The sequence below is a fragment of the Anopheles bellator genome, chromosome 2, assembly GCF_943735745.2.
Source record: "Anopheles bellator chromosome 2, idAnoBellAS_SP24_06.2, whole genome shotgun sequence".
NCBI lineage: Eukaryota > Metazoa > Arthropoda > Insecta > Diptera > Culicidae > Anopheles > Anopheles bellator.
In genome coordinates this window covers 76,498,516-76,519,946 of record NC_071286.1, presented here as the reverse complement: position 1 = coordinate 76,519,946, position 21,431 = coordinate 76,498,516, and the positions used below count along the sequence as shown (strand labels likewise).

The 21,431-nt window shown below is 51.3% G+C and overlaps 2 protein-coding genes across 2 annotated transcripts; both read left to right on the top strand.

Annotated features, from left to right (window-relative positions):
- The first annotated feature begins 126 nt into the window (after positions 1 to 126).
- Positions 127 to 12,273, top strand: LOC131208080 (serine-rich adhesin for platelets). The gene is made up of 8 exons (XM_058200726.1): positions 127 to 146; positions 2,819 to 3,071; positions 3,148 to 3,334; positions 3,414 to 3,490; positions 3,593 to 11,082; positions 11,146 to 11,495; positions 11,553 to 12,134; positions 12,212 to 12,273. Exons 1-8 carry the CDS (start codon positions 127 to 129, stop codon positions 12,271 to 12,273), a joined length of 9,021 nt encoding a protein of 3,006 aa, XP_058056709.1.
- A 5,766-nt stretch (positions 12,274 to 18,039) lies between these two features.
- Positions 18,040 to 21,341, top strand: LOC131209329 (UV radiation resistance-associated gene protein). The gene is made up of 6 exons (XM_058202373.1): positions 18,040 to 18,156; positions 18,679 to 20,199; positions 20,266 to 20,417; positions 20,485 to 20,559; positions 20,621 to 20,995; positions 21,062 to 21,341. The coding sequence occupies exons 2-6, from the start codon at positions 18,682 to 18,684 to the stop codon at positions 21,288 to 21,290; spliced, it is 2,349 nt and encodes a 782-aa protein (XP_058058356.1). The 5' UTR covers positions 18,040 to 18,156; positions 18,679 to 18,681; the 3' UTR covers positions 21,291 to 21,341.
- Positions 21,342 to 21,431: the final 90 nt, after the last annotated feature.

Below are 21,431 nucleotides of genomic sequence, written 5' to 3'. Positions count from 1 at the left end.
AAATGGCAAATATGAACCCCCCTCGGAGTGTGGTCCGCTTTTCCTCTGACCCGACACCGCAGGTCGTAGGCCCGTGGTGGCAAGTTTAGAAGCAGTGGAGTTCTTTTCCATCATGCGTTTGCGTGCATGTGTATTTTGTTGATTCGGTGTCCGTGTATTTGTGTGTTGACGGCACAGTGGTGCCCGCGGTTCTAACAACACACGCTCCCCGCTGACGTGCCTGCGTGTGCGAGGAGGTGCGCTGGTGCGTATAGATGCGTTGCGAAGGTGCTCCAACAAGCCTACTCCGCTCAATCGTCGTGCGTGCTTGCGTGCGTGTCGCGCGACCTCCCGTCGGTTCACGTTCTCAGCAGTGTGTGATGCTGCACGTTTCTGAAATTCGTGTCATTCAAAAGTTGTATAAAACCAAGGAATGGTCAGTATGTGGGAGCGTGGTTCCGTGTCGCGTATACATTTTGTATATATTTATCTTTGGATGTATAATTGCCACCGAATGACGAAGAAGTTCGTAGTGTGCTGTACATGAAACGTGCTCACACAACTGTATGCATTGATTGCGAGGCAAGTGAAGAGCTCAAGTATGCGTGTATGATAGCGTGCTTCATTTGTGCGATTGGCGTTTTTTCTGGTGCCCACTCACACCTACACCGGCGGGCGGGAAACGACTCTCTAGCCTCTCAAAACATACGGCGCGTAAATGCTGACTTCAACGAAAGGCAGCATTAGCAGTAGGTTTCGGAAAACAGTATTATTTGTGATGGAAATTATCGAAACATGTGCCACATGAATATGGAAGCCATTGAATTGGTTAGCCATCGGAGCAATTGGATAGGTGGAACCGCGGGTGGCTGGTAAAGTGTCTTACGGTTGTGTGCGTGAAACTCGAACATAATGATGTTGGGCATCGAATGGGCCCGTGAAAGCACGACAAAAGAGAGAAGAAAAAATGATGTGACACATTGTAAAATGGAGAGAGGGATGCGTGTGGGTGAGAGATGCGCACTTTTTTCCAACGTCTAGCTCGACGTTCGAAGCAGGTTTTGTGCGCCAAAGGGTTTAACAACGTTTTGCAAAAAGGCTACGGAAAATGTAAGCCCACCAGCGACTGATTACATTAAGAAAATTCGATCGATGTAGTGTATATGTGTGTATTCGAGGAACGGCATGACGGAACGACGCTGGTGTGCGTGCGATTGTGTCGGAGAGAAAAATCAGTAGAGATAGAAAGACGGGCGCAGGAAGAGTGAGTGAACCAGTGCTTTTTGCTCTCGGTCCACCGCTGACAGCAGGCCGTCTCGGTCGCACCACCAACGTAGAAAGTCGTTCCCTATCCTTGTCCATAGTTTGATTCAAAATGGCTGCTCTTCATAGAGAAACAGTAGGCCGTGCGATGATTGTTCTCCTTGCATCATGATAGAAAAGGCGTTTTTTACTCTTGGCGTACGTGATTCGCTGCACAAGATCCGAAGAGTTAATCTAGAAATGCTTCGACCTGCCAGCGGTGGTCTGAAAGAGGAAAACAAAATAGTCCGGTTGACAGGCCGCTGTAAGTTACATAATTCGGGACGCTTGATAATCCATCGCCATTTGATGGTACGGCGACATAGTCGTGAAAAAAGAAACGTCTTATCGATTCAGGGTTCGTAAATAGTCGTACCAATCGGAAGTAAACTATTCAAAAGGCTCAAAACCTGAGAATGGAAACCAATCAGCGAGTACTGTTAGTGTTTGTTTCCTTTGCAAGATAATGATATCCTGACAATCGCTTCTCTTTTTCTCCTTGATGCGTCCGCTCTCTTTCTTATTGCTTGGTTCCTGCCACACTTTTCGAGTCTTACCTCCCGCATTTTCTGTATCCAACCGATAGCCAATACACATGACACCATCATTGTGCACTCACACCACCACACGCGAGGTTCGTTGCACACAAGATCAATTTTCGGCCGAACACGAGCGCCAGCGAAGCAAATCCGTTTTGAGTTGTTTCCACCGTACCGCGGACCGGTTTCGGAAGAAACGTCAACCTTCTTACGGTGCAGAAGAAAAGGCAGTTCTGTGCTGCCTCTACGAGGAATAATCCTTTTTTTGGTGGGCTGTTGCAAAACAACCATCCCGCGACGATGTGATGCATGCAGAACGATTGGTGTACGTTTGCAAGTAAATAAACAAACTTTCTATTTTGGCAACAATTTCCCGCCCTCCTGCTAGGCGATCTGCACCTTCGATCGATTGAATCAAGATCGGCACACACTTGCACGGCAGAAGTTGAGATTGAGAGAAATCAAGTGACCGAGAGATAACGAGTGCGTGTGTGGTCGTGACCGGAAGCGGAATTGTCATACGGTGATTGTGTTTTCGGGAATTGGGCGATGTTTTTCTAACGACAGAAACTACAACAAACCAGGCACAATTTGTTTATCAACGCGTTGGTGCATCTTAGTACTGTTAGCAACGGTTCTCATGATTTAGGAAGGCATTTAAGGCCTGTACAGTGATTAATTTCTTTCCCAGAGAGTGTTACGAATGGAGTAGACATCCTCCAATGAAATGCAACAGGTTGCCAAGGGCAACTGTAATCCCTGTAAATGTTGTGCCTATGATTGGTGGTTCCCTAGCGAAACATATGATCCTCCGTTGCGGCCATGAAGGACTTAAATGGGTTGAATGGGGGCTGATTTTGTTGTAAACCGTTGTGTTTGAATTTGATGAGCGGCAATATTATTGTAACACTCGGCTTCGCCCCCACCAGAAACACCAGCGTACCCGATCTCCCGGTGCGTGGATTGATACTAATGTTTCGTAACCCCTATTCTTATAGAATGGCGGCCGACAGTGACGGTGAGCAACAGAAACGGACAAACATTAGTAGAAACGATAGTGATGACGGCGGCAACAGCAGTACCACCAGCACTCTAAAAGCGGTGGTGATATGTGAAGGGAACCTCCACGACCCCGACTTCCCGGCACGTCTCGAGAGTTTGATCGAGAACCTGTCAACGCTGGTGGAAGAGGTATCGGATGATGGCGTCGACAGGCAGGAGGAGGATGGCCGAAGGCTGAAGGTGGATAAGGTGCGTTGCATTGAGAGGCTGTAAACTGCCAACTCGCTCTTTTATATCCGTCTAATGTTGCGCTTTTCGTTCGAAGGTGGAACCGTGGAATAGTGTGCGTGTAACACTCTCGATACCGAAGGAGGCCGCCATCCGGTTGCGTCGGCTTGCGGCCGAAGGCAACAGTGCACTCCGTGCGCTGGGCATCCTGTCGGTGCAGTTGGAAGGCGAGACCGTTCTCTCGTTGCGTCTAACTGGCCAACAGGAAATAGTGCTCCGAACAGGTAAACATGTTTCAGTAGTAGACAAGAATTGGCTTTGCATTCTGTCCTTTACCATCTCCACTCGTTTCCTTTTCCTTAGATAATTCGGCTACCGATGGACCAAGCAATAGTGGTTTGGGGGAGCTGGCTCGCGTTCTATCGCAGCAACAGCACCAAGCGAACCTGTCACAACAGCAACCCATACACCTGCCCCACCAGCAGCAACAGCAACATCAAAACCTCTACCACCACCATCACCACCCACAACAGCAGCCGCAGCAACATGCAACGCAACAGCATGTGCAGCAGTTGCAACAACATCATCTGCAGCTCGTTGGCGCGAACGATGCTATTCCCGGTCCGTCCAAGGGCGCGGTCCATCCGCCAAAGCCCCTTGCGAATGGTCCGCTGCCATTGGATGGTACCGCCGCCGCCGCCGCCGCTACCGCGGGCGGTCCAGTGTTCAAGTCACCCAACACGATCTGCCCAATGGATGGCAAAGTTCCCGCCCTTGTGCCAAACGCTGCGACCGACCCCTGCGAGTATCCGTTCGAGAGTATGACGCAGGCAAGAGTAATACAGCGTCGCGAGAACACTCTTGGGTTGGTCGGCAGCACCGCCAGCACTGCCGCGGTGGTCGCCGGAGGTGTTGGCGCACCCATCGCTGGTGTGAAACCATCTGCGAATGGTCAGTTTGTCGCCCCTGTCGGAGGTGCTGCTTCTGTGTCACTAAGTGCGGGTCCACCACCGCCACCATATCAATCGGCCGTGGCTGTAACCGGTGTGAAGGCGGCGCCTCTAGTAGGAGCGGGAACTGTTATCGGTACAGCGTCCGGTGGTGTTCCGATGGTAACAGGCAGTCAGCCACCTACACCGGTCGCCGTTGGTGGTGCTTCTAGCGCTGGCCTACTGGCCGGCAACAATGTGGCCATGTCTAGCCCTTTACTAGTGAATTTGCTGCAAAACGAAAACATTCAGCAACAAGCAATACCATCATCACCTCACCAGCAACAACCACAACAGCAGCACGTAATGCGCAGTGCCGGTCAGCCGATCCTGAAACACGAGCTTTCAATGGTCGCCAGTGGTGGTCAAGTGATGGTTAAAGGTGTCATTCCAGCGGTTGGTGGCGGAGCCGGCATTCAGTCTTCTTCTACTTCGTCCAATGCGGCCCCGAACGCCGTTAGTCCAGTGAGCGCGAGTGACAATGATTCAAATATCGGTTTAAAGTGTGGCGCGGCAGTGAGCAGTGTCCCAGGCGCCACCAACCCCCAACAACAGCATCTAGTGCATCATCCAGTGATTGGCGCTGGTGCTTCGATGGTTTCACCTGGCCCCATGGTCGTCCATCAGCAGCAGCACGCGTTAGTGAATAGTAATAGTCCGCTACGAGCTCCGCCGGCTGCCTCGATGGTGGTCGGTGGCGCAGTGGGCAGTGGAAGCGGTAGCAGTGTGAATAGCAGTAACAGTCATCCTCATCAGCAACATCATCATCCAATGACGAACAGTGTCAGCAACAGCAGCAGTAACAATCAGCAAAACATTTTGAATGTGTCGCCTTCTTCTCTAGTAACTCCACCATTGTCAGTGCCTTCTAATAGTAGCGGCTGCGGCAGCAGTAGCAACGTAAACACGATAAAGATGCAGAGATACAGCATCGGGCCAACAGGTTCGGGAGCAGGGAATGCTGCTGCTGCCGCGGCGAGCGGGGTGGTCATGGGTCCCGCCATACGGCATCCGCAGTCACAACAGCAGCACCAGCAACAGTTACTGCAACAGCAACTGCAGCATCAACAGCAGGTGGTCGTCACTGGCAATCGAACAGCGCTGGTAGGGCCATCCGGTCACTCTGCCCATCCCCTGAGGCCACCCCAACCGACCACATTGCTTCAGCAGCAGGAACAACAATTGCAGTTGCAACTGCAGCAACAACATTCCCAACAAATAAATCGCATGCCGGTTCAACATCAGCAACAGCAGCTGTTGGCACAGCAACAGCTGCCATTTCGGCAACCGAACGCCTTACTGGCAACACCCCAGCAAGCGGCCGCTGTGGCGGGAAGTTCTTCAAACGCCGGTTTTAATCAACGATGGCCTTCGCTGCCGATGGACTCGGCGACCAAATCGAGCTACCAAGAGTTTACACGCTACCAGATGCAATACAATCTCAGTCAGCAGCAGCTAAATAAACCGGCAGTTGGCTCACTGGAGCAGCAGCAGCAACAACAAACGATGGACGTGGGCGCGTCCGTAAGCGATTCACTTGAGTTGGGCAACTGTTTGGTGGATCTGCCCGATTTGGCCAAGAACGACCTGGACTCACTGCTTCCCAGCGATCTGGACAGTGCCCTATTCGACACAAAGCTGGACGATCTGGACGATCTTGATCTGATGGATCAGCAGCAACAACATCCGTTGCTAGTGAACGAACAACAACCACTGCAGCAACAGCACCAACTATCAATTGGTGCTAGTGCCACCTCCGGCGGTTCGGCGTTGCTGCACGGAGCAGGAGGAGCCGCCACGACGGCTGCAGCAGGTGGAACGTTGGTTGGCACAGCAACGAACGTCGCTCTTCCGGGATCCGGCATAATAGATTGCATCGCTGGAACCGGTTCCCTAGGTAGCAATGTAGAAGGGCAGCTCAAAGAGCGCCGTCGCAAGTCACCACAGGTACTGGTCAATCCGCTGACCGGTGAGCTGGAGGAGACGGTTGTTGAAGAAGGCGCGGAGCACACCGGCGAGGAAACAGACGCGGCTGGTGGCTCGGGCTTGAGTCTGCACATGAAGCAAGCACAACTTGGGAGTGGCGCGACTCATGTTAACGATTTTCCACCAGAAGCGACCAACTCGCTCTACTCCGACGACGACACGACCGGTAGTGCGGGAATCTTTTCCTCGCGCTTTCCATCGGACACGAGCGATACTGACGCCGTGTCGGCGGCTGGCAACGGTAACATGGCCAGCTTCAGTATGGGCATAGCGCTGGGAGGTATGTCCGCCAGTACTTCCTCCGGTGTAGCGTCAGCCGCCACAAATATTACCGGAAAACCGCGTAAAATTAAGAAATGCCGAGTGGCACGGAGCACGCCTGCGGCGAATGAAAAGCTAAAAGAAAAACCGAGAGAACGAACGAAATCGTCACTGAAAACTGTGAAACAAAAGGCAAAAGTGCTGTCCACGTCAGTGCTGCCGGTAGACGGTAGCGGGAACAATTCACCGACGAAGAGTGGCACTGAGATTAAGCTACGCTTGAAGCTGGAGAAGTCAGAGGCAATCACGGTGACGGTTCCGGGCCGGCCGTCCCCGCTGGGCAGTGGCAACACCGGTACGGTGGGAAGCGTTAGTTCCCCGGGCGGACAACTGATGATGTCCTCTGTGGTTACATCTGGTACCAGTGGCCCTTCTCCTTCGCTAGAAGGGCCCAGCTTCGCTCAACAGCTGGTAACGTTGACTCGAACAATACAGCAATCACCGATAAGTGCACCGGTCCAGCATATTGGGACTGCGACCACCTGCAGCGTCAGTAGCCTAGGAACCGCTACTCCTTCCGTCGTAGCAGGAGCGACCGTGCGCGACGTGAATGTTTGTGGCAATAGTAGCACTGTAAGCAGTAACAGCAATACTAGTAGTAGCACCATCACCACCAATACCACCACCACCAACAGCGGCGTCGCCTTGGCCAGTGGCGGTAATGTTCAAACTCCGTCTCCCGCTGGCGAGGAGCTGCGAGTACCGCCACTCCATATAAGCTTGCGGGGGAAAAATTCCGTTGTGATAAAGAACTCGCGAAAAGATCGGAAGAAAAGTCAGAGCGGTGGTGAGGAAGACAGCAGTGACAACGGCAGTGGGGGCGGTAGCAATGGGACTAAAGCCTCCGGTGTCACGGCAAACAGTAAGCGAAACTCTACGGATACCAACACCGCGATGCGTTCCCCCTTTGCGGTGATGTGTGAGTCTTCTCCACCAGCGGCAACCACTCAGAATCACATCGGCCCGGTTACGAAGGCCCTTGGTGGCGGAACTGATGAGGTGTCGCTAGGGCCGGTTTCTGACATTCCGTCACAAAAACGAACGGCCGATGCACTTGCGAGCGCCGGCCACAGCCCGAACGGGATCGTGTGTCCGGAGAAAAAGCGTCGCCTAAGCAGCGGTAGCGTTGGTCTCTTGGCAAGCGGTACGGGTCAACCGGGAGCAACGGTTCCCTCAGATGCCTGCCCAACGACGGCCGTTACTGCCGGTGTTCAAGAGATCAATGAAATATATGAATCCATCATCACTACCACCGCCAGCGGACCCATCGGTTCTACCAACGTCGGGACAGTTCCAGCATCGAACGTTTTACTCCATTCCAGCGCCAATGTCACAAAAAACTCGAAGAGCTCCGGTGCGAACAGTAACGCTAGTGGTGGCAATAACAACCACGGCAACCCCATCGTCAGCGGCAACATGATCATTAATAACAACAACAACAACAATAGCCACAATAACAATAACAACAACATCAACAATAATAGCAGTAGTTATGGTAAGGGTCACAAAAATCTCATCAAAGTTAGTACTACTACGCCAGCGATCGGTGCTGGAGTAGGCGCTGCTAATGTCGCGATGATCGATCCTGCAGCGGACAACGTGCCAGCGCCAGCGACGTCGACGGCTTCACCAGTGACGGCAACAGCGCTGGTGGCGATGTCTCCGAAGACGACAACCACAACATCATCTACCTCAAGTGAGCAAAGCTGCAACGATGGTGGTGTCGATGAACCGGAGAGGCCCCAGCTGCCAAGCAGCGACCATCAACAACAGGCGCGCCATCATCGTCAGCAGCAAACGAACCACCAGGAAAATCACCTGAAGGAGGAACAGGAGGAGAATCATCACAGTCAGAATCGACCACCGGAGCAGCTGCTTGCGGACGGAGCGGAAGGAACTTCGATAGAGACGGAACTCGGTGGAACCACAACTAGTGAAATGACGAAGGAACAGCGGGAAGTTTGCGTCGATGGGACACCGACGACGTTGTCGCTGACGACGGCCACACCAACATCGGGCTCGGGTGTGACACCGACAACAACGATGCCGACAGCGATTGTGGTTGGTGGAGGAATGAATCATCACCATTTACTGGGGCACGCAACGGGTGTGCGAGGTTCACCCGGATCTCAGGCGCAGGGTGAAGATAGCGGCATAGAGTCGATGGACGCTCTGTCAGAGAAGAGTCCCCACCAGCTGTCCTCCCACAGCCCACAGGGAAGTGGTAGTAGCAGTAGCAGCACCAATGGCAGTAGTAGCACTCCCAGCGGCAGCACCAATGGTAGCAGCGGCGGAGTTTTGGACGCCTGCGCCAAGCAGATGCTCCAGATGGCTGACAGTCCGCAGCTGGGAGGCGCAACAGATGGACTAACCGGCACGATGGACGATCAGTTGGCTCGGAATAGCGAGGTACAGCGGTTGCTAGAAATGGATGTGAAAGCCACCGCACTGTTGATGGAGCGGGATGCGGATGACGTGCCAGACGACGAAATCGAGGCCGAACTGGCAAAGATGGGACTCAACGAAGGAGGGACCTGTGAAACGAAGCTGAACGGAGAGCATTCGCCGCTGCTAAAATCGAAGTCATCGCCCGATCACGACCGCTTGGATCGGGCAGATTTGAGCAAAATTTTAGATGACATCGAAGTAGACACTGCTACGCCGAGAGTTGTCACTGGCAACGGCATCGATGGCATCGACGAGGAGGATGAAGACGACATGACGTTGGAATCGCTTCACTTGAAAGTTCTTAACGTTCCCCGGGACATTGCAGAAAAGCGTGGGCGGCTCCACAGTGAGGGAGGGCAGCAGCCGAAGCATATGACGACCGCTCCAACGTTAAAGCGAAGGTCGGAAAAGTCGGATGAAACCGGGGATAGCAAAGTCATGGTAGTTGCTGACGGTAAAACAAAACAGCAGCAACTCACTGCGAAGCCAACCGGTGTAGCGGTTCCCGTCGTCACTAACAGTGATGAAGCATCGGACAAAGGCGTGCGAACCGACAGCAACCACACATCGGTGGGGACGAAAGAAGAAAAGGAGGAACGTCACCGGACCGATCAACGGAGTGCCGTCACGACGTCGCCGCCGTCGCCCGACGACGATTGCCGCACTAACAATAGTAAGGATAATCCTAGTGTGAAAAGCGAATGTGATAGTAAGATAATGATGCTAGTTGAAGGTAAACAACACTTAGTTAAGTCTGATCCCGAGGAGGCTATCGTTAGTAGTGTAAGGAAGGGTTTAAGAAAATCTTCCGACGAGCAAAATGCGGTAACGGTCGTGCGCGGCGAGCTCCAACCTTCCTCTGTGTTCGTTGTGAACAGCGTGAAGGTGGAAACCGTATCTTCTGTGCCGGCAGCATCCACCGGAACGCCGGTAGAGCTAAAAACTGAACCGAAAAGTCCGGAAACCGGCGAAGTGCTGATCGAGCTGAAACCACGCCACGAGCAACCGCCGCTTTACAGTTACTCCAGCGAGAAGGCTCGCGAAAGGCGAACAGCAGCTGCGGCCAGCGATGGTGGTCAACTGGGAGTAGCGAGCGAAGGTAAAAGTCGACACAATTCCACCTCAGGCGCAGTCGATTTAGGCCATATTGAAGTGACCGCATCAGCTTCTGAAGCTGATGACCAAAACCATCCATCGACTGTTGCCCCGGGTGCTGATTCCAACCAGCAGGAGATTTCGTCGGCGGAAGGAAAATTGACTGTTCTTCCAGGGGGTCAGATACGAAGCAATGCTGACCTGGAAGCAAACGGCAAGGAAATATTGTCGCAACTATCCATTGAGATTCCAACGCACGCGGAAAGTGGAGAACATCGCATACGGACGCGAGCATCCAGTAAGCTGGAGAGTCCGCTGGAGCTCCCTCCGCGTCAAAGCCCCTCGGGACCACCAGAATCGCTTTGCACAGCTCCGTCGGCGACTGCTGCCGGTAGCAGTAGCAGCGCCGGGCAAGCGCCTAGAGCAAATAGCTCCACGGTGGGCGGTGCCAGTACTGTACATTCCGTGTCGAGTGGATGTGCTGGGCCGACGACAGTAGGAGGAGGAGGGACCACAACTGAACGCCAAAGTCCCAAATCCGCTGCCGGAGCATCGACAGCCAAGTCAGGGGGTGGACCAAACAAGCGGAAACGACAGGGTTCAGAGGGTTCATCTCAGACCGCCACTAGTGACGATACGCCGACTCGAGCTAAAAAGTCCCGTAAAGCGACCAGTGCCGGTGTGACAGTTAACCATTCTACAACGGTGGCTGTATCTAGCCTAGGGCAGCTGGAATCGATGAAGGGTCAGGGTCGTAGATCCGCCGAAACGATAGCAAAGGGACGTATGCCGCGAAAAACAGCAAACCAGGTGGCGGCTGCCGCGGCAGCGGCAGCTTCAGCGGCGTTAGCGATGAGTGCGACAATATCGGCTCCGGTAACGGTCGACTCTTCCGACAGTGACGAACCGTTGATCGAAATTGCGGGTAAAGCTCGAAACACCAAACTAACCTCCAAAACCGGCTCAACTTCCATCACCGCATCCACTGTCCAACCTACTACCGTTACTTCTGCTACTACTACTTCTTCTATACCTGCTTCTACTACTACCACCATCATCACAACCTGTACTACTACTACTACTATTACTACTACTTCTATTGCTACTACTACTACAACTGTCAACGTTGCTACGGATGCAAATTCTTCTTCGTCCTCCACAATGGCCACTACGATCGAAAAAAATACTACAGTGTCCACCTTTCCAACAACAGGTGCTACTGCCAACAACAACCATGGCAACGGAAGTGAACGAAGAGCTTCACTTCACGCTTTCACGGTAACGTCCCCATCGTCGATCGCCGGGACGGCGGTGGCCGTCGGATGCGAAAAAGAAAAGTCACTTCGTAACCTGCTCAATAAAACCGCAGCCATGGCCAGCGGTGCTGTAACAAATGCAAAGCAAAGTCACGGAGGAACTTCGGGATCTACTCCGCAACCGGCAATGAATGCTTCGTCGACGGTCGTTGTTTCCGTCCCATCGTCCTCATCCAGCGTAGGAAGCTCGGTCGTAGCTCAGGAGGGAAGCACTAGAGGTGGCTCTTCCGGAAGCAGCATTATTTCTTCAGCAGCCAATACCGCTCCCAGCACTACCGTGGTAGCCAGTGGTGGTCAAAAAGCAGTAAATCCGGGCACTGCATCCTCGTCAAGTGGCGGATCCGGAGCTGCAGGTTCGAGCGTGTCTGGTGACGAAAAAATCAGTACTCGTCGAAGCGTACGCATGACGTCTTCGACCCTGTCCACGGCAGCGATGAACAATAAGGCCAAGGCGGCCGCTTTGCTCAATGCAGCCACAGCTTCTAGCACCACCAACAGTAACCATTCGGTGGGTTCGACGGGTGTCGATAGTAATCATGTGGGTACAACGATGAGCACTTCTTCGTCAGCTGCTGCTACAGGCACTGGCCCTGGCAGTGCAGCGTTTTCCATTGGTTCCACCGTAGCATGTACGGGAAGTACTACGGGTAGTGGATCGAATGGAAGTACCGCTGGAGTCGTTGGCCCAGCTGCTACCGGTGGTGGTGCCAGCTCCAGATCTCCAAGCGGCACGAACGGAAGCCATGGGAAAGCAGGGCTGGCGAATCACATTAACCATCAACATACTGGCGCTTCGTCCGGCAAGGGTAGTGCAGTGATTGTTGAGGCGAAAGCGGGATCCATGGCAAATGCTGGCGCTAGTGGCGTGTCCCACGCCTCTACTGAGGGAAGCACCACCATCGAAGTGAGACGCAAAACCCGAAGTGCAGGTTTGTAGAGATAGGTTGGCAAACATGCCTCGATTAGGGTACACTCTACGGTTACTTGTTTTCATTCCATTCCATAGCTGGGCTAGAAGTGAACATCACGGAAGGTCGCCGTCGCCGGATTTCTCGTGACAGCAAGTGACCAACAGTGTGTGCCTCAGCCGAAAGCACTGATGGCAGCGTTCGGCGCGGGCTAGAAAGTATCTCAACTCCTACTGACGATTTCACATCGAATGGACGCGTCCTATGGAATCGCGTTCCACGGCCCACACGAGACATTCTCCCACTGGACAGCCGCGTAGCAAAGCACGCCTCTGACCCATCACAACTATCAACGCGTATGCTTAATAATGGCGCTATGGGTTCTCAGATGAACAAAAACAGTTCCCACAGTCCTTCGACAATCGCTCTTGAAAATGAGATTGCATTCGACGACCATTTGCTGTCGTTCGAGGTCGAAGAGATGGACGTGAGCTTGGACGGCTTCCACACGGAGCGGATCGAAAGTGAAGGAAACTGGCTTGATCGTACCAGCGACACTACAGCTGGAATGATTGGTTTGCGCATGAGCACGCCGGGTACAACGCAAGACGTACTGTCTCCCGAGTGCAGGACAGCACAGCGCCAACCGCAGCAACAGCAGCATCAGCGGCGCGCTCGCAAAACCATCACCCTTGTCAATGGAAGTGCCGCCACAACGTTTGGCGCTGCACTCGCGTCTTCGCCTTCATCTTCGACCACCGTTCGCACAGTAAACCGCAGCACAACGGGTGTTGCCTCGAACGGCAAAACCATCGATCGCACCGTGGGCACTGATCAAGCAGCGATCACAGCACCGAAGGATGCAGGAGAAGGCAACGAGGACGACGATTCGTACGCCAGTGAGATCATTCTGACGACCAACAGTGACTGCAGTTTGGATGAATTTGTATCGTCGGACGACGACAGCAATCTCGAGATATCGGTGGTAACTATATCTTTGTACTGAATGTTTTGTTTACCTGTACTCCCGCGAGCGCTGCAGAGATTTTAGTATCATACTTTTCTGTTTGAATAGACTGAAGGGAAAGGCAACCACGCGATGATGCTGTCGAATAAGGGACCTTTAACTTTTTCTCCCTGTTAATTTTGTGTAACCGATGGTTGGTTCTCTTTTTACTTATTTGGTTTTCTAAAGTCGAAATGTAATTGCTCTACTTTGTGACTTTATATTTATTATTATTTTCGACCGAGCGGCGTGCGATATGTGTGATTCCTCTTAATGGCCTTTGTTGTGTTCTTTTCGTTTCTGCCTCCTACCGAATCCTTTCTGTTCGTACAGGGTGTGTATACAGCATATAGATTCGCACGGCATCTTCTTCTGCGGGCATTTTGTGATGCTACAATGTAAATCAGGGAATATGAAGCATTAGCTTAGCAAACAGCAGTGGCAGTGGCAGCAGTAGGAACAACAAATAACATTTTGGCATACCTTAACAGTGGCTCGTTGAACAACTGTTGCAAAAAAGTGTCTTATTATAACAGTTAGTATGGGTGCGGTGCGCGCTTAACCCGAGGGGTTACTTTTCGGAAATTCAGGAACCAAAAAATGGAGAGTACGAAAATGAAACTTTAAATAAACAAAACCTAGCCCTCTCGCCCCAACTTAGGATCTACGCTATTCCACTTGTATACAGTTATAATTAAAAAAAGAAGAAACCGTTGATGAACAGAGTCAGCGGGGACATGATATGCGAAGGCATCGCAAGGTCATTTGTAGTATAAAACGGACCAGCAAGTCGCATTTCTTACGGGCAAGCTCTTTTTCAATAATACGCTGTTGTTAGTTCAGTGGTGCATACCGATCGTTAATTTTGGTTTTGTTCTAATCTTGATTTCACTAGAATGCTGGATAAATTCGTTCCGTAAATCCGGACACATGGGCACCACTGTAAGCAGCTAGATGTAAAGGACACAAATATACTTCCATAACCATAACCAACACACCCATAAACATAACTGAGAATAATTCAACAGGCTGGTTGTTATCAGAGTGCAATTCCTAATCAGAGTGTCGCTCTAACACAAGAACCATTTAAACCCTTAAATACGAACCATCCAAAGGGGCAAAACGATGGAATCACACATACAGCAATCACGCGTTGGCTTGTGCTGTCAGGCATTTTAGAAGGATATGAGTGTCCACACCAACCCTTCGTCCGTTCTGCTATGCTTCTTATGTGCAATAAATCAACCTGCCGGGGAAAGTCTGGGTCAATAACCTGAGATTTTAAAATCCGGTTCGAAGAAGCGGAACTCATGGCGTAGGCCTCGGCAACAATCCCTGTGTTGCCGGAAATTAAGTGATCGGATCAGGCAGTAAAAAGACACAATCATCCACCGGCACTTACACAAACAGTTGTTTTCCTTTCCGTCACGATTTGGGCTGCATCTGTTTGCTAATGGGCGCCTCAACGCAGATGGTATTTTAACTACACTTTGCTTAAAAATGAATAATTGCATACTCTGGCCGTTCAACCGGCGTCACAGGAACGAATGAACGGACGGTGGTGTAGATGCGTAGACACTGTGTTTATCATAATTGCCATTAGAAATGATCGTGATGGGGGATAGCCGATTTCGCAGCTAGTATCGGTTGCTATCGGGAACAATGCCACACCGTGGTCCCGGCTGTGCGTGGCGGCAACGGTCTCTTTTATCACCAGTAACAATAGTCGCTATCAAAACGGTTTGCAAAAAAGAAACAGGTGGACACATAGTTTAGAATAATTTATACGTATGCTAAGTTCACGGGACGACGGAGGGAGCTGTGTGGGAGCTTGTGATTGTCCGCGCTTTTGTGCACCACCTTTAACGGAAAGCCGACTACGTGCCCGGCACGAAAGCAGCAGAAAGTTACACAGGGGGGCGCTCCAGAGCTTAATGTTTAGCTGTAAATACACGGGAAGGAGAAAGGGGTCCGAAAAGGAGTATGTTGTAGGTGCACAGCAACAACATCCCAATATCCTGGGGAACGCCGTACCCAAAGACGGGCACACTGATTCTTTCCGTTTTTGCTTAGTTTAGTACCAGTCAGCTGTGGCCCCCCCATTGGTCGTTGAGGAAATCGTATCGATTGCGGTATACGTTGCGTTCGTCGAGCTAGAGAAAATGAAACATTAAAATATACATTAAAAAAGCCTTTATCGTCAAAACAGCACGGGGAAGCGCGTGTAAAGAAGTTACGTGTGTGCAAGATGCACTTCTGTTTTTGGCTTCAGCATCATCGCCATCGACAACGATTGGCATACAACAGCATAGGGCGCTCAATTGGTTATCCTTGGTTAAATATGGCAATGTTCTACTCGATAAGTCAACCGACGACACGATGATGCTGCCGCCCGGTACAGGCTCGCACGCGCGGGCCACACACTTATGGTTGCGGTTCTACGGTTTCTACATTGTAAACGTGTAAAAGCCGATTTGCTATCAAACTAGTGTTAGGAGAGAGATAGTTCTGGCGGGGCTCTATTTCTAGCATTGACGGGTTGAGCTGGAAACATAATCGAATTTAAAAAATTCGTTGTCAAACGACTTCTATCTATAGGTTATGCATGCATTCACACAAAGCACACACATTCGTTTGCCCACAGACGGGACACGCAATGTGGCAACAATACACTCTATACCACACACCATCTACCTTTCACCCATGTCTTTAGCTGGACTTCGCGGATGTGCAGACTATAATTTCCCGGCCCTGGTCCTCAGTGGCAAGAATCGACTCCGTTGTCCGCCCCCTCACAATCAAATTCTGGTTATCTTTGAAAAGGGAATTAATCGTATCTTGCGATCGTTCAAACACAAGTCGGAACAGACGTCATTGGGACGTCATGAGTTTATCTATCATCTCGTTAAAGTCGATCGTTCTGGTCTGGATGGATGGTGTGACTTTTTTGTGCTCTCTATGAATCCTCAATCATGGCGGAACCACCACCACCTACATGCAGCAGCATCCCTTTATCTGCAATGCAGTTCTCTCATTCGGTTCCTGTGCTGTTGGGGCGCCCCCGCCCGGGAAAAGTATCACTCAATAGAGTATTTTGTTTCACCACTTTCATCACTTTGCACTTTTGGAAGGGACAGACCGCACAACGACGGTCGCGACCCCGCTGGTAGAATGGACCAAATATACGACGAAACCGACAGATGGGAAAGACGTGTATGTGTGTTGGTGTGCGTGTGTCCGTTGGAAGTTACGAAACATCACTTTTAAATAGTAGTAGCGGATAACCGAGAACAAATTGTTTTACAAAGTGTGATTTACGCTTAGATTGTAGTGCTCCTCTTTCTCCATCATAATTCATATTAATCGCCAAATACGACACCCCCCTCTGGTTTTGGAACTGAGCGCGGGAATAGGTTGGGTTGGTTGAAAGTTAATTTAAAATTTGTCACCAAACTCATTTGTAGATTCTCAAAACCCGTTGGGCTACGAAGCCACAGTTGCACGGTACACGTCGTGCCGCCCTCTGGGAAGCGGAAATATCATGCCAAAAGGCCATCGATGGTGCCGACTATGTTGGTGGATTGTCCGGTAGGAACCGCGTGTGCCAGAGAGAACATGCTGGGTCAGAGATTTGGCGCGATCGGTTACGGTTAAGTACACGGAGTGGCGTGAGGCAAGATTGAGTCACAGAAAATATAAAAAAAGAAAGATTACAAAACAGCATCTGACAAAGGATGACACAAAAACAACTACCTTACGGGACTGCTGCAGTTAACTTTAGTGCAGCGAGTGGGCGTCCTCTAGCTCGGGTGAAACTGCCGGGTCGGAGTATGCGAGAAATACGAGTAATTATGGCTTCAGTGCAAAACACTACAAAGTACAGGAGAACATATTAATACATAATATATGCAGTACACACCTAGAATGAACAGAAAAACAGCAAATGCAACCACAACAAAACACACAACAGAAAACATATATATATAGAGGAAGTAGAATATACAACACCCTTGCGCGCGTGGATGTGTGAATATGTATATATATGTATGTGTATGCATATACTTACATACATACATGTAACGTATATATGTTGTATGTATACATATATGTATAACGAAATAATTGACATACAAAAATACGTTCTAAGCTCTACGCGGAAGGCATAAACAGTAGGCATTGTAAGTACGATAAATACATCTATATATACACACAAAAGAAAGAAAAAACGCTACACGCGAGAATGTTGCAAAATAACATCAGATATCGGCGGACGTCCGTTCGGCGGCGCGTGCGTGAGACAGCAGGAGCGAGAGAGCGGAAAACTTGTAATATTTGTAGATTTGTTTGTGAACAAGGTTGATAATCTAAGCTCTATACATATAAATATTGTTGAATAGATATATCATGCAATTGTGTTAAAAGGAAGAACAGAAAAAGTTGTTTTATTTTAAAAAGAAGTACACAAAATCTGGATAATAACGAGTAAAATATAAAATAAATAAATGAATAATTGAATAACAAGAAAAATGGCCTTCTTTTATTTCTTGCCCATGTAAGGATGAGTTGCCTTCAATATAATTACGCATTCTTCACTTATGGTTTTAAAACAACATACACTTTTTAATGTGCAGATTAAATGTCTTCTCTTCACATCTTCATCTACGCCATTCTAGGGGGACTGGTTCTCTGGCAGCAACCGAATAAACGAAAACGAAATGTCCAAATAAGAATCTTACTTTTCCTCGTTCGCTCCTCGTTTTGAAAATCTTTTCCCGTTGATCGGTACTGTAAAACGGTACCACTTTCGTTCTATTTACCTTGCGCGACACAAACATGTCAGCGTTGCCATAATCCACGATCCCATAATTTCTTAGAGCATCGTGATGCTGAGCTGTCAAACCCGTTGCTTCGTGCAAAAATACAAAGTGAATCGCGAATTGTGGATGCGTGCGGAAAAAAGGGCAACGGGTTGCGAAGGCTGTTCAGGTGCTGCAAAATACGTGATCTCTCGTGGTGACCATAATAGGAAACAATGAGGTAAACAAAATTCCTTTGTAGCAGTGCGGGCAACCAGTGTGCATCGTCGCAGATAAAGCGTCCCCATGTTTGTGTTTGGTAATTCACGAAAATGCGTCTCGCGGCCCTCTTTTAATTTGATACTGTTGCACGGTGTTGTCTGTTTTAATTAAATTAATTGCTTTCTACCACGGCCCCCGGGGGGCTCCTTACGAATTGCATCGATTTTTCGCTTTCTTGCCGATCCGAACCGTGTCCATTACCACTGCGCGACGAGCGCGAATCGGAAGTGTGAAATTTGCCCACCCCTTGCCGCGATCGGGGCCAATCATCTTGGCCGAGCGAAAGCAAGCGCTTTCGAAATGTGCGCTGCGTGTCGGGCTTTGTTGTGCGCTTTGATTCCGTTCTCTGATAAGCCGAACCGACCGACGGGTGCGACTTTTCCCTCTTTGCCCACTTCTGTGCCACTTGAGAACGGTCTGCCTCCGATTGCTACGATCAATAGCAGTAATCAATCAATGTGCGTCTTCTTTTGCGTCACAGAACATGTTCGGCCGTCCGCGGTGCCGCGACTGGAGTCCACTGTCGACGCAGCAGCTTCGGTTGCGCAGCTTAGTGCAGATATCGGGCCACAACATCGTCAGTTCCCCGGCGGAACCGGGCCCATCGTCGTCGTTGCCCCTGGGACGTAGCAAATGCACCGTTTACTTCACGCTCCACCAAACGCCCATGTCGGCCCCGTTCTACACCAGCGAAAAGCTCGACCTCCATCGGAATGTGCTGTGGGCGGACATCGACTGTCCAGCGGCGGCCAAATCTTCGCTGCGCAGTGTTTGCGTGCGCGTCTGGGAGCATACGCAAACAGCGCAGTCAGTATCCGTTCCTCGTAATGTGTGTGATAATAAGTGTACTCAGCGTGAGCCGCCGCAACAAAGGGAAACCACGGAAGCCGCAGTGCCTGATGAGGCCACCGAATCTGGCCCCTCCGATCGGGTGCTGTTCATGTGGGGGGTTTACTTTTCCGGGCTCGTGCCACTGTCGAGGCGGAGTGAGAAGCGCCTCAAACCGAATACGCTGGTGTTTCAGATGCACGGTGGCTACTTTACGTCGGCCGATTGCATCGTGGAACCGGACGAAATGGGGACCCCACACGCGGCCAGTGAGGCAGGCATACCAAAAACACCGAGCAATCTATCCCCGGCGCCCGGCGGCTCATCGGGCGCGATTTCCATTCCGGCGAGTGGCCGGAGTCGGGTAGACAGCGGACCACACTGTGATAGTAGCAATAATTCTCCCCTCCCCGCGCAGCCGTCACCATTATCCGCCACCCATCACTGGTACTTTGCGAACAGTGTCCAGCAGCAGCAAAAGTTTTCCGTTTCGCCAGACACTCGCCAACGGCCGGTTTCCACTTCCGTCAGTCCTACGCCGACGGAGCCACCCGAAACGAACCTACGGCTTCGGTATCTGCACATGGAGTTTCCGGCCGGCGAAGTTCGTACCAGCTACGATCTGGTGCGGCTACTGGCGGTACAGGAACGCCAGCGGCGGCTCCGGTACGAGGCAGACAGTGCGAAAACGCTCACCGAGCGGATCTGCATGAAGAGTGCCTACTGCTTAAATCTGGAGCTGTTCAGCAACAAACACGCGATCGTGTACCGCTCGGCGTCGAACAGGGCCGGCATGGGGAAGCAGCTGAGCCGGCTGCTGTACCAGGACCGCGAACCGATCGACCCGACAATGTTGCTCCGGGGTCAAGAACTGCGGCGCCACATCGAGCGGGCTCGATTCCAGTGTCGGCTGTTGGCGGAAGAACGGGAACGGACACGGGCCGTGATGCAGCAGTTGCGCTACAAACTGCACCTCCTCTCCGACGGGAACATCGAGCGAGAATCGGCGCTCATGGAACGCTACCGAACGTACGGGCGCGAGAAGGAGCAGCAGAGCCAGCGGCGGACAGCCTATGACCGGCAGCGTGACAACCTTAGAAAGCTTCAAGGCCAGGTGCAGGCCATACGGCAATCGCTGCTGCACAGTTTAGGCGAAATATACTACATTCGAAAGGTAATGGGTAAGCCTCCTGGCGGCGTTTGGTTTTATAGCCCTCTGCTCTCTCTCTTCGGTCTGCAGACAAGTCAGGGTATGTACACGATCAACGATGTACCGTTGCCGAACGCTGAATCCTACACCGACTCAACGCCCGCCCTGGCCCTCAGTGTGGCGCTTGGTTTCGTTGCACACGCCGTGATGATGTGTTCCTCGTTTCTCGATAGTCCGCTCAGGTAAGTGCCACGGTCCCGCGACTTCCGAGAGTTACGATATCATCGTGCTTCCCTGTCCTACTTCCAGAAATCCTATCCAATACGACGGTTCTCGGTCCAAAGTTATGGACATCATAAAGCCTCTACCGACGGTGGATCGAGAGTAAGTGAAATCCCGCACCGGAGAACGGCGATGATGACTTATTTACTTTCGTCGGATTCAGGTTTCCGCTGCACTGCCGATCGGGACCGGCACCGAACTCCGTGCTGTACGGTGTGTATCTGTTGAACCAGAACATTTCTCAGTTCAAGTTCCAGCTCGGGATGAGCCGGGGTGATCCGCGTGCGACGCTCGTCAATTTGCACAGCATACTGACGGTGCGAAACATGGACCGTGGCAGCACGGTGGATGGCACGCTTACGAACGAGATTCAGCAATCGTGCCCGATACCGACGACATCGAGCGGTAGTTTCGGTGCCTCATCGCTCGAGCTGAAAATGTCACCCGCTTTCCATTCGCTGTCGCTCGGCGGCGGAAGCAGCAGTGGGACCAGCAGCAGCAGCGGTTCCTATCGCCACGACAATCCATCGTCCAGCAGGTAGTCGTTTGTGTCGTCGGCCTCTCCTCTGTGATGTCTCATACCAATCTTGTGGGGCTCTTCCAGGATCTCCAGCTCGGTTGATGACTACACGGAACGGGAACGGATGCAACGGTTGCACCAGATGATGCAACAGCACCCGGTGCACCAACAACCGGCGCAATGCCCCGGCGACGGGATTGTTGCCGCCGAGCAGCGCTTGAGGGGATGTGGTAGCCGGTTTTCCTCCGACCCGATACTCACCAAGGTCCAGCGGCCACGACCACTCGACTTTGAGGGTGGCAAAAAATTCTGAACTAGACAATTGTCCAATCGAATTACGATTTTTTTTCGGGACGGGTCTCTCAAGCACGCGGCAAAAGGGCTTGATGAGGGTTGCTCGTTACGGGCAGCAACCGTTTCGCTTCCTTTGTTTCGTTATTTGTTTGAGGCTTTT

Bases quoted from the DNA above. Each gene is read 5' to 3' on its own strand.
- LOC131208080 (XM_058200726.1), top strand. From the start codon at position 127: ATGTGTATTTTGTTGATTCG. The intron at 11,083-11,145 runs GTCCACCTTTCC...AAGTGAACGAAG, and splicing joins ATCGAAAAAAATACTACAGT to AGCTTCACTTCACGCTTTCA. The intron at 12,135-12,211 runs GTTTGTAGAGAT...TCCATTCCATAG, and splicing joins ACGCAAAACCCGAAGTGCAG to CTGGGCTAGAAGTGAACATC.
- LOC131209329 (XM_058202373.1), top strand. From the start codon at position 18,682: ATGTTCGGCCGTCCGCGGTGCCGCGACTGGAGTCCACTGTCGACGCAG. The intron at 20,200-20,265 runs GTAATGGGTAAG...TTCGGTCTGCAG, and splicing joins AAATATACTACATTCGAAAG to ACAAGTCAGGGTATGTACAC. The intron at 20,996-21,061 runs GTAGTCGTTTGT...GGGCTCTTCCAG, and splicing joins GACAATCCATCGTCCAGCAG to GATCTCCAGCTCGGTTGATG.